General features: G+C 41.9%; 1 protein-coding gene across 16 annotated transcripts; it reads right to left on the reverse strand.

The window, feature by feature from the left end:
• Positions 1–1,237: 1,237 nt before the first annotated feature.
• On the reverse strand, positions 1,238–11,815 carry LOC139386034 (sodium channel, voltage-gated, type III, beta). 16 transcript variants are annotated; one of them, XM_071131430.1, is made up of 7 exons: positions 11,511–11,807; positions 10,974–11,069; positions 8,198–8,361; positions 7,574–7,799; positions 5,021–5,159; positions 3,215–3,280; positions 1,238–2,517 (listed from the first exon to the last, which is right to left on the reverse strand). In XM_071131430.1, exons 2-6 carry the CDS (start codon positions 11,026–11,028, stop codon positions 3,217–3,219), a joined length of 648 nt encoding a protein of 215 aa, XP_070987531.1. In that variant the 5' UTR covers positions 11,029–11,069; positions 11,511–11,807; the 3' UTR covers positions 1,238–2,517; positions 3,215–3,216. The 16 variants fall into 16 exon arrangements, with proteins under 16 accessions (XP_070987531.1, XP_070987532.1, XP_070987534.1 ...); XM_071131431.1 differs by having other exon boundaries at positions 1,564–2,517; positions 3,197–3,280; positions 11,511–11,813; XM_071131433.1 differs by having other exon boundaries at positions 1,564–2,517; positions 3,192–3,280; positions 11,511–11,804.
• Positions 11,816–12,103: the final 288 nt, after the last annotated feature.

Here is a 12,103-nt window from a genome sequence, read left to right on the forward strand (position 1 = left end):
ACACTTCCAGGTCTCTCATCTCCTCCCTATAGGCTGTCTCATCATTGTCGGTAATCAGGCCTACCACCGTCATGTTGTCAGCAAACTTAATAAAGGTGTTGGAGTTGTGCGAGGTAGTGGGTGAACGGGAAGTACAGGAGGGGACTAAGCATGCACCCCTGGCACTATGGTGTTGAACACTGAGCTGTAGTCATTAAACAGCATTCTCACGTAAGTGTTCCTTTTGTCCAGGTGGGAAAGAGCGATATGCAAATTATAGTGGGTCTTGGGTGCCGGGTAATGTGGAGATGTTATGATCCTTTAACTAGCCTCTCAAAACACTTCATGATGACAGAAGTGAGTGCCACGGGGCAATAGTCATTTTGTTCAGATATCTTCACTTTCTTGGGCAATAGGAACAATGGCGGACATCTTGAAGCAAGTGGGGACAACATACTGGGATAGGGAGAGATTGAATATGTTGTTGTTGTGTAAAATGTTAATGAATTGCTGTGAGGGATTGGCGATATTCCAGCTCCAATAGAACATCAAGCATTGTTGAATTAATTTCTGTGATAAATGAACTTATTTCAGAGCAGAAACAGCCTGGTTTAATTATAAAGTACTGAATGTGGGTCACAATAGTGGGTTGTACCCTTTGGGAGATAGGACACTGTACCGTACTCCGTAGATGCGCTGGTAATACAGAAGAGCAGGAAAATGCATTACTGACTGAATCAGTAGCAGCACACAGATAATGAAATGTTTAGCTTTCATGTCAATGTTGTAGGCCTATGCTTTAGGGTGCATTACTAGCTAGGGTTGTGATAACCCTTATGCCCTGTACTGTGTAGTCATTATCTTCACATCTCGGTAGTGCATGACCCGCACAAATGTTGCATCATGGCATGGTTACGTCGAAGCCAACCAATCTGCTCCCTGCTCGGGGCTTGCATGGGTTGCTATAACGACAGATGCTATATCTGTCACCCGGCAGCCACAGAACAAGAACATGGAGGCGGTGAGATTGCTCTCCGAGGACTGCCCCCCATCCGAAGGTGATTTACACCAGCTGTGCACTGTGGAGGTGGATGGATGGATAGTACAGATGGATGGTACAGATGGATGGCTAAACCTACCTAGACTTGGCCTAATTCATTCACACTCTACCTCCTCAGTCTCAATCAGCTTGGTGCAACCACCCCCAGACTGCCACCACCCCCAGTCCCCAGTCAAGACATGTCATCAAAACCTCGTGGGTGGACTAGTCACAATGCATTTATTGCAAATGGGATGATGCTCAATTTCTCTGTGGTATTCACTATTCAGGCAATAACAAAATAGTTATCTGTTATCTTTTTTTAGATATTTAAAAACCGCTGCAAATGCCTTCCTCTGTTATTCGTCAGACAATCAGTGAGGAGGCTGACAAACAGCTCTGCACAAATCTCATCGAGTGTTGATTTCTTTCGAGCATTTCAATGAATCTGCTTGTCTCGTCTCTGCGTTAACTGTGTAATTATATTGATTTTCAAGATCAATGTAGAAAGACTTTACAAATTAGATAAGTATAGAGAAGGGTTAGGATACATTTGGAATGCATTGTCCTTTAATAGCTCAATACAGAGATACAGTGTATAAGATATACAGCGACATATATATAGTACGATAGTACACAATACAGTGTATACACTAATTGTAACTATAGAAGTAGGCACACATTTGAGACTCAACAGCAGTGCTACTGAATATGAAAAAACAACCTCAACAACCAGCATATGGTTTAGCGTGATCACGTTTTTGGCTATTGGGGGCGTACAGTAGTTGTATTCTGCAGCATCATTGTTTTGAACGTCTTAAGATGCCATTGAGTAAACTTTATACCTTACAAAAAGCTGAGTAAATAAAATGCCATATTGATGGTGTGAGTAAAAGATGGAGGGAAACTCTGGGACCAAAGTCATACTGTGCATTAAATGTTTTCTTTCACCAAAACAACTTAAGTGAAGTACTCGAAGAACTTGAAAAGCTATGCACTCCAATTTCTGTAAAAAGATAACAACGAGACACCGGTCGTATAAGAGAAAAACCTTGACCCATAATCTCGTCATATTATATCAGTAGAGTAAAAATGATGTAAAAAGAATGTACCAGAAGTTTTTATGGACACCCAATTATGTGCAGTGCAGCATAATTATTAGCAATAGAACAGCATTTCACGCATTTAAAAGTGTGAGTAATTTACTTTGAAGTAATTCCTTGGTCCTCCGCAACAGTAGGTTCTGTTTTCTTTCTGTGGGTGACATTCAAATAGCATAAACAACGTATTACTCATCAAATCACTGCTGCCTGGCACAGAGTGGTACAGAGTGAAATAAGAAAGGAGAGTGTACTTGAGCATTTGAGCTAGCTCACACCGCAAGACCAAGACAAAGTTGCTGAGAGGTGTTGTGACATCTTCACTGAATGTTCCCTTCGAGGACGTCAGTCTGTATCGTCAGGTGACCATGAACTGCTTGGTGCACAGTTGGTCAGTACCTGAAACAGAGGACAGACCAAGTTGCTTGATTGTGTTTAAAAAAAAATGCACCCATTTCCAGCTATACCGATTAGGTGCAACAACAAAACCTATTCTAAAACGCAGATTCAGAAATGTAAAACAATGACTTGCGACAAACTTCCTTCCATTTAAAAAACAGAGAGTAGCACTCTAAAGACACGTACTGAGCCTCACACAGCCCCATAGCAATACTAAGAAAAAGTGTCTTTGTCCACTTTTCTGAGAACTCAGCAGGTGGTGTGTTCCTCATGTTCCTCAAGGCCTCATTTCTTTGGCTGTTGCGATCGGGCCACTCTCCCTTTGAAAACGACACTTAAATCAGGTGCCACAGAATCCCATGCGGCGTGTAGATTTCGTATATAAAACTATTGCTTTCACCTCGTTCATTTCACTAATATATTCACATGTTTAATATTAGTAGTAGTACTATGAGTGAGAAAGAGCTGATGGCAAATTAAGACAAAGCAGAGAGAGATGAGTGGTTGATGAAGGAAACGTTATTACTATGAGGTGAGTGAGTCATGTCTTGCGGAAGAAAATGGCAGACGCGGGTGCAGCAGAAAGAGACGACTCGGGTTAGTTACATACAACGAGTTGAAGGGGAGAGTGATTTTCTGATCCGAGATCAGATTGAGAGGCACATTCAAAATACCGTACTGGTGTTGAGACAATCACTTTTATTCTGTAACTGGAACACCCAGGTTGTCTTTATTTTCGGAGGGAATGGCTAGGTAGTTTGTCCTGGAGATGGGTGGAAAGAGAGGCACATCTGAGACCCTGTGGTGCATCCATGGAGCACCATACTGTGTACATTTCATTGGGCCTTTCTCATTGAACTCTGTCAATGCATGACAATTGAGACAATTGGGATACATTAGCGTTGGGAGTGTTCCAGTTTATTCATGACAATGTGCCAACAGCAATATCGAACATAAGCCTGGATACTGACTTAGAAACTATGACGGCGATTTCCTTCAACTTTAGGATTCCCACAACCCATGAGTTAGCCTACTTCTTAGCCATTATTCTATACGGAAAATGTATCCAAGTAAGAGGAGCAGGTCAAATGAAAGTGGGGAAACGGTAGGAAATCCTGTCTCCTAGCCAACAGTCCATGATTGATGTGATTTAGGTTCACTAATGTATACTACAGATCCTTTTAAAATGGCTGCATTATCCTGTACTGATGAACAGCCAGTCACATATTATGGCCGGCTGCCATCAGCGTGCCTCTAATGTTGTTTAGCTGCTCAAACAGCTCAATACCAATGGTTGCGTCCCAAATGGCACCCTATCCCCTTCCCTATATAGTGCACTATTTTTGGACCAGAGCCCTATCAGCCCTAAGTCCTGTTGGCACTAGAACGGATGGAGGTCACACCTCGCAACACACCACTGGTGGTTAAACTTAATGTGATATTCCTGGGCATTGGGTCATTAGGCGTTGCCTCTAGACTGAGTGCAGAGTGTTGTCTATTTGGGAAACAACTGTCACGACCCATGTAATATAGCGGCGTACAGTATACTCTTCATCTGTTCAGAGGTACATTATTTTCACCCATTTCTCAATCGATTCCTTCGGGCATTCTCTCAATTTCCCAAGTTCTGTGTACATCTATCTTGCACTATTGGTACTTGTAGTGTAAGGTACAGGAGATAGTGTAATTGGATTCAAACATGCACTGTATATTACCCAATATCGTATTGAAAGGTCGAAATGTGATGGCCACAATCCACTGTATCGAGTTCCATCTACCGCCCAGCACCGTCACCAATCATTGGGAGCTGACACCACAGGAATATATTTAAGCCTTGGCCACAGAACAAGTCAATTTCAGATCCGGCTGCAAATCCTCAGAGCACTAAATTGTCTGTTTGAAAATGGCAGAAACGGAGTCAGCAGAGCGCTCCAAACTATCCAGGGACCTCAGCAGAAAGACGACTTACAGCATTGAAACAGCTGACCGACTACTATTGACCGACTACTGACTGCAGGAGCCCTCAGACCGTTACACCTCCATTACACTCTTTCACAGACCGCACAACCTATACATTGGATACTGCAAGGCCTTAAGAGTAAATGTAAACTATTCACTCACCCCAATTTATTCAAGGGCTCATGAAATCAGCAGGGGTAATGTTACGCCACATTGTCAGTAATGCTTACAGTGGGTAAGGCCCAAACTCCACATATAGTACTTAGCATCGTATCCAAACTGTATGTGCTGATGCCAACTCTAGTCGTCTATCATTGCCCTTCACCAAACATCTAGATACATGGTTCAAAGCAACGATAGAAGACTAGAGTTGGCCTTAGTACATACAGTATGGACACGAGGCTACGATATACGAGGCCACGAGACACAAGGCTACAAGATACGAGGCTATGAGATCTAATGCTAAGAGATACAACGCTTACAAGGTACAAGACAAGCCTATGCGATAAAAAGCTAGAAAGATACATGGCTAAGAGCTACTCACGCGGTGTCCTGGGCCTGCTCGTCTGACTTGGAGATCTTCCTGTAGCAGTAAACCATCTCCACCAGGAGCCAGCAGGTAAGGAAGACCAGCAGGACGTACATCATGATCTCTGAGTACAGGGCAGTGGTGTCATCACTGGCTGCCAGACAGACACACACAACCCATAGAGATAGATATAGGGCACACCTGCTACAAAGTCTGCATTAGCATTGGCAGCGCCATCAAAGGCTTTCACCATTTTAAAGTGGTCAGCTGGGTGGGACTACCTATGGGTTAAGGAAGGATAACAGAATTCCATCCAAGTCAGCAGAAGGGATCAGCCAAATACTCCTGAGCAAAGATTCAAGCACCACAGGTGGCAGTTAAATCATAAACTTTAGCTTTATTCCCGTTCAGACTATACACACTCTAACACAGTAGGTGGAAGTATACACCTTTTATGTTTGATTACAAACCACCAATAAACTCATAGAAGTAGAAGAAGGAGACACTGACTACTTTGAAATTGATATAGCCCTCAATGGTCCTGCCCATGCTGTCACAGAAGTGATGATTCGCAAAGATAGGTATGCTCTCTTTCCATCTCTATGACACAACCCACACCGCATCTGATTGGATAGAACACTGCAAGACAACAAAAATAGACAATGTATTTCAACTGCATTGGTTTGATAGGGACCTACTGTCAATCTTGCACAGACTGTTCTACAAGTATGTCATTTGTGAATTAAGGCATAGAGTAGTAAAGATAACTATTTGTTAATAATATAACTGGGTAGGCCAATTTGTTTGAATGGACCAGTGAACAGACCCAGCATATCAGCCATAATAAATAACTGCCTTGTCGCCACTAGCAATGAAATGACAATTCTAATTGAAATGACTCCAGTATGTAGCAATCTATTTCTGATTCATCCATTCACTCATAATCAAAACAACAAAACAGTCCTATATGTGGGCATTACAGCTTGCTCTGTTAGCCAGGTGAAGTCAATCTCATCCCGTATAGGAGGCAGTTAAGCATGCTTTGTCTGTACATGTGAGAGTTTTTTTTTTGGTACATAATTGAGAATACAAATTTCATTAGATAATGGTCCAATGATAAAAAGGGTACGATCCAATTATTGCTAGTATAATCAAATGTGTAAAGTATACAGTATAGTGTTTCACGTAACCTTATTGGGAATAACCAACAAGTCCTAGACATATTGATTGGTCAAGTTCCCCCACAGTTAAAAATACTGTCTTGCAACACTGCAAACTCACTACAAACCCAACGATCATGCTATCTCTTCCCCTTGTTTACTTACATACACACGGTCTTGAATTAACTATGCATGCAATTGGCCCATTGTCATCCCAGTACTCCTACCAGCATTGAACTGGAGCATTTAGGCTTCACATTTGTAACATCAAAGTGTAAACCATCAAACCTTCTTGCTACACAGAGGAATAAATCATCCAAAACATGAATGATAATCGCAGTTCTCAATGTTCTTTTTGTGTCTTTGTCAGTGTTAGATGTTGTTACTGAAGAAAAAAAATGTCTGTGCCAACAAGGAAGTCCAATATACTACAAGATATTATTACAATATTATCAAATAAATAGAGCAGATTAGATTTATACTTTTTTTTAAAAAGTGGAAATATGTTAGCGGAAATATGTTCCTTGTATTTAAATAAGGCATTCTTCCTCTCTACATGTGAGAGTTGGATCTGTTGAGAACCACTGTGTCAATGAATTGGGGCCAAACTCCAAGAAGCTTGAGGCACAGCACTTCCTGTGTGAAACTTCCAAATCACTGCAGAAAAATCTAATTATCTTAATCCCTTCTTGTATTGGAATGAAAAATTGCTCGCTGATCCACAGCTTTTTTTCAAACGGACACCACTATGGTATGAGATGCAAAAGAAAAGTTGTATGTTTGATATAATGTACACAAGTGCAAACTAAAATATAGTTGGTAATGACTATTACCAAATGTAGATGTATGCAGATATGAACCAGCCACTTAAGACGCAACTAAGTCTGTCTGTATGAACCCCAGCAGTTCACAATAAGTAGGCAGAGAGAGGTATTGTAAAGTGAATGTAGGAATAATTATATACAACTATATCTATTAAATAGTATATTTGAGTAAGGTGAACATCCCGGAAGCATCCGGTGAATAGAAACCAAATGATGTACACTACCCCTTATAATAGATAGTAAAGTAGTTGGTTAGAAACAAATCTCGCTTACTATAAGAGGGCTTCAATTGAGCTTTGATAATAATAAAAACAGAACAAAAACACACAATTACTCAATACAATAAAATGATGAACGTTGTTTTATGCAAATTGTAAATACAATTAACATACCTAATAGCGCCTAAGAAAAATAATACATTTTACTTTTAAGTTTTGTCAAAACACATGGCAGCAACCAAGGAGAAGCACATGTAAATACGCAAAGCACACATCGCCAACCACAGATAGTTAAGCCTCCAGCAAGGAGCTTGAAAGCACAGGAAGTACAATTACAAAATAGGAAGAAACAGGAAGCACTCTTACCTTCCTCTCGGACCACCAGGTTGATTACCAGGGTTTTGGTAACCGAGTGCGAGTAGGAGTCAAACTCAAACTGTCGGAACACCACACAATTGTAGGTGCCCGTGTCGTTCATTGTGACGTTGAGGATACTGATGGAGAGTTCCTGCAGGTCTTTACTTCCATTCCACACCAGGCGACCCCGCCAAGGTCCCTCCAGGTCCCTGGGGTGCCCATCAAACAGGTAGATCTGAGGGCAACATAGCAGGCATGCAGGCACACACACACTCACACACGCACACACACACACACACACACACACACACACACACACACACACACACACACACACACACACACACACACACACACACACACACACACACACACACACACACACACACACACACACACACACACACACACACACAGTAATCGTTGATAGCTAACTTTGCCTCATAGTTCAAAGTACTTGTAGACCATAGAGCCTGACCAGGAAAAACATCCATGCCCTAGTTATGGGCAATCATTCCTGGTCAGGTCACATGGTCAGGAAAAATGGCTGGTCCTATCATCAGGTGAAATAATTGTAATGAAATTGAAGAAGTTGGTGTTTGTGCGAATGGATGTTAGATGGAGGAGACCTACAGGGATGGGTTCGTCGTCAGGTGAGATGTAGTACCAGTCAACGCGTGTCTCTGCACTGACCTCCTCTCTCTTCATACAGGAGATGCAGGTCAGTTTCATTGGGTTCCCAACGACTGCCTCTGTTTCCGAGGGCACATCCACACATACTGTCCTGCTCACCTGCACTGGAGATCGTAACACACAGAGCGGCATCACACGAGCACCACACGGTAGCATGTACAGTACACATCACCCAGAGATACATAATTGTGTGTGTGTGTGTGTGTGTTTTTGTGTGAGAGAGGCAGTGTTTTGTGTCATGAATATTGTTCTGGGGGCATCTCTGCAGAGTGGTCACTAGTTGGCACAGCCACAAAGTCATACAATCCGATGTTTAAACCCAACCCTAACCTTAACACTGACCTTAACAACACTGCTAAACTTAACGCTTAACCCTAACCTTAAAGTAAGCAAAACATTTTTTATGATTTTTTACAATATAACCCCTTTTGGCTTTGCAGCTGGCCTAAGGGGAAATCGTTCAGTTCTACCTCCAAGACAAGACTCAAATGTCAACCTACGTGTGAGAGCTGGCGGGAATAAAAGACAACAAAAACACAAAAGGATCATTCAATTAAATCACACCCTCCACCCATCCCCCCCACAGTCTGTTGTCTGAACGTGGTGTTCTATCTGATAACCCTGTGAACTCATTTTGTTCCAGCCTTGGATGAGCTCCCTGTTGTGCCAGTCGGACTGGCATAATGCAGTACCATAAATACCACTGTTCTCAAATCTCAACTCACTCACCACATAATACACCCTCACACCCTGGACCAAAATAAATGTCACACTAGACTGACAACTGTGGACACGTGCAGTGAGCGTAACATCACCCACCCCACTACACAACGTCTGAATCCCAAACAGCAGGGCCCAGGTCAAAAGTAGTGCACTATATAGGGAATAGGATGCCATTTGGGACACAGCCAAACCCAGTCAAACCCAGCCAGGCTGCTATATTGATTGAGGGATGAAAATATGTGGTTTTCTGCATGGAGTCTTTGTGTGACTGACTGATGAAACACAGGGTTAGTATTATGTAACCCAGAGCCCCAGGCTTTCTGTCAACATCGATCACATCTCCAGCTCATTTTGAATTGTCATACATGCAGGCACATGGAAACCGGGACAGTCACAGTTGTGAAAGTGACACAGAAACGTACTGGGAAAGAGGTCCAAGTAGAAACCTACTCTAAATGATACAAAATGTGTCTGTAGCCTAATGTTATGTATGAATTCATTTATTTCTTATTTCTGAAGGGCAACACAGACAGACCTCATCTGAGGCTTTAACTCACTGAGAAGTGAGAAGAGGATCTACTGTATGATCTCTATTTATGTCCCTCTATTAGTTTGTTCATGTTTTTAAATGTTGGAATAATACACTACTGTATTATTACAAAAGTGGAACCCTTAGTGGATTTGGCTATTCAGCCATACCCGTTGCTGACAGGTGTATAAAATCGAGCACATCGCCATGCAATCTCCATAGACAAACATTGGCACTAGAATGGCCTTATTTACATAGAATGCCACCTTTCCAACAAGTCAGTTCGTCAAATTTCTGCCCTGCTAGAGTTGCCCCGGCCAACTGTAAGTGCCGTTAATGTGAAATGGAAACATCTAGGAGCAACAACGGCTCAGCCGCAAAGTGGTAGACAACACAAGCTCACAGAACGGGACCGCAGAGTGCTGAAGCACATAAAACTTGTCTTTCCTTGGTTGCAACACTCATTACCGAGTTTCAAACTGCCTCTGAAATCAACGTCAGCACAAAAACTGTTCATCGGAAGCTTTTCTGGGTTTAGCAGATGCCAGGAGAACGCTACCTGCCCCAATGCATAGTGCCAACTGTAAAGTTTGGTGGAGGAGGAATAATGGTCTGGGGCTGTTTTTCATGGTTTGGCATCTTAGTTCCACTGAAGGAAAATCTTAAACCTACAGCATTCATTGACATTCTAGAAGATTCTGTGCTTCCAACTTTGTGGTAACAGTTTGGGGATGGCCCTTTCCTGTTTCAGCATGATAATGCTCCCGTCCACAAAGGGAAGTCCATACATAAATATTTTGTTGAGATCATTGTGGAAAAACTTGACTGGCCTACACAGAGCCTTGACCTCAACCTCCTCAAACACCTATGGAATGAATTGGAACGCCGACTGCGAGCCAGGCCTAATCGGCCAGCATCAGTGCCCAACCTCACTAATGCTCTTGTGGCTGAATGGAAGCAAGTCCCCGCAGAAATGTTCCCACATAGTGGAATGTCTTCCCAGAAGAGTGTTGGCTGTTATTGCAGTAAAGGGGGGGGACCAACTCCATATTAATGCCCATAATTGTGGAATGAGATGTTCGACAAGCAGGTGTCCACATACTTTGGTCATGTAATATATTTAGAATATTTTATATAAAAATGGTGCTAAATTGTATTTTATTTTACTTCAGAGAGTGATTACCAAAATCATGTCCTGTCTGTAGGCTTCTACATGTGACGAAAATATGTTTACATTTTACTATATGCTTCGTATGTCACTTGACCCAGTCAAATCATGCCACACTAGCCTTTGTCAGACCTTTCAAAGTGGTCAGTTGAATCCCCCCCCCCCCCCCAAATGCTTAGCTAAGTGTTTGGTCGTGATGTGCCAATTTATGTTAATAACCGTCGCATCGCAAGTATAAGATAAGTGTGATTTTCAACCATTAGAAACAAATACATAATGTAAGTGCAAACACTTACCTACTAAAACCAAAAGTAATAGAGAATACAATATAACCCTGATTCGAGTTCTCATATTCGGTGTTCTCTGGGATAGCTGTCTTGGGCACTCTCTCCCTGTTCACATTCAAAGAAAGAAAACACACTTTAAACTTCGAATAATCTCATATTTCGTCTACAGTATTTCTATGGCGTGGTGGCAGATTGCCCTAGTTTGATTAGGCTATTTGAGGAGCGTATTTTCAGGACAATGGACAGCGCACTGGTACCCAGGAGATCAGTCGTCGATAATTATAACATATTCTTTGTAGAGATTTCACAAAGTGTGAGAAAAATATCGCTTTATATGCTGGTCTATCAATTATACGTAAAGTTGTAATGTCGAACAGGTTACACAAAAGGCAACGGTTATTTGCCAGTGTCTGAAGACACTGAAGATGAATTAAATAGTATAATTGACTGGCATGTTGCCTAAGATTCATAATTTATCTTTTTGTAAACTACTCCCACATTATTCCAGTAGTAGTAACTTTGTGGTGAGAAAATAAAATAACTTACACACTCAGTCATTCACTCGATATTCCTCGCAGTTCCGGCATGAATAAAACCTCAGAAGAGACCTGTAGATTCCACACTCCGGTTAGGCCACTTTCTATTGTGGGATCTGGGTGAGCGTCTAGAAATCCTCAATCATACAATGACAATGGATTGTAAAAAGTTTAATATGAAAAGCGAATAATAAATTGGTTTGATGAAAAAAAAAGGCTACTCCTTTGTCAGAATCTTCATAAAAGGAGGAGCAATCCGAAAATGACGTTTCTTCTTCCGCTGCCCACTGCCTTTGTTTTTCACAATAAGCGACCACTTAGCGCTCCGATAATATTGTCCTTGATGCGCATGCGTAAAAGTCACTCCCCATTTACAGTAGGCTCTTCTTGTTCACAAGCACATAGACAACAAGTAGAATCGGAAAAAAAATACAAAAGGACTAGTGCTCCAATTCCTTTTTACCGCAAATTAGTCCTTTTGGAAGTTTTTCATGGTAAGACATTCTCGTGATTTTATTTAATGGTTGTTGAGCACCCCTCCTTTCCTTTGCTTGCTGAAGTGCAAAGGCCTGCCTGAACTCCTACCATCTTACCATGCTTTCC

Source organism: Oncorhynchus clarkii, chromosome 27, assembly GCF_045791955.1.
Source record: "Oncorhynchus clarkii lewisi isolate Uvic-CL-2024 chromosome 27, UVic_Ocla_1.0, whole genome shotgun sequence".
Taxonomy (NCBI): Eukaryota; Metazoa; Chordata; class Actinopteri; order Salmoniformes; family Salmonidae; genus Oncorhynchus; species Oncorhynchus clarkii.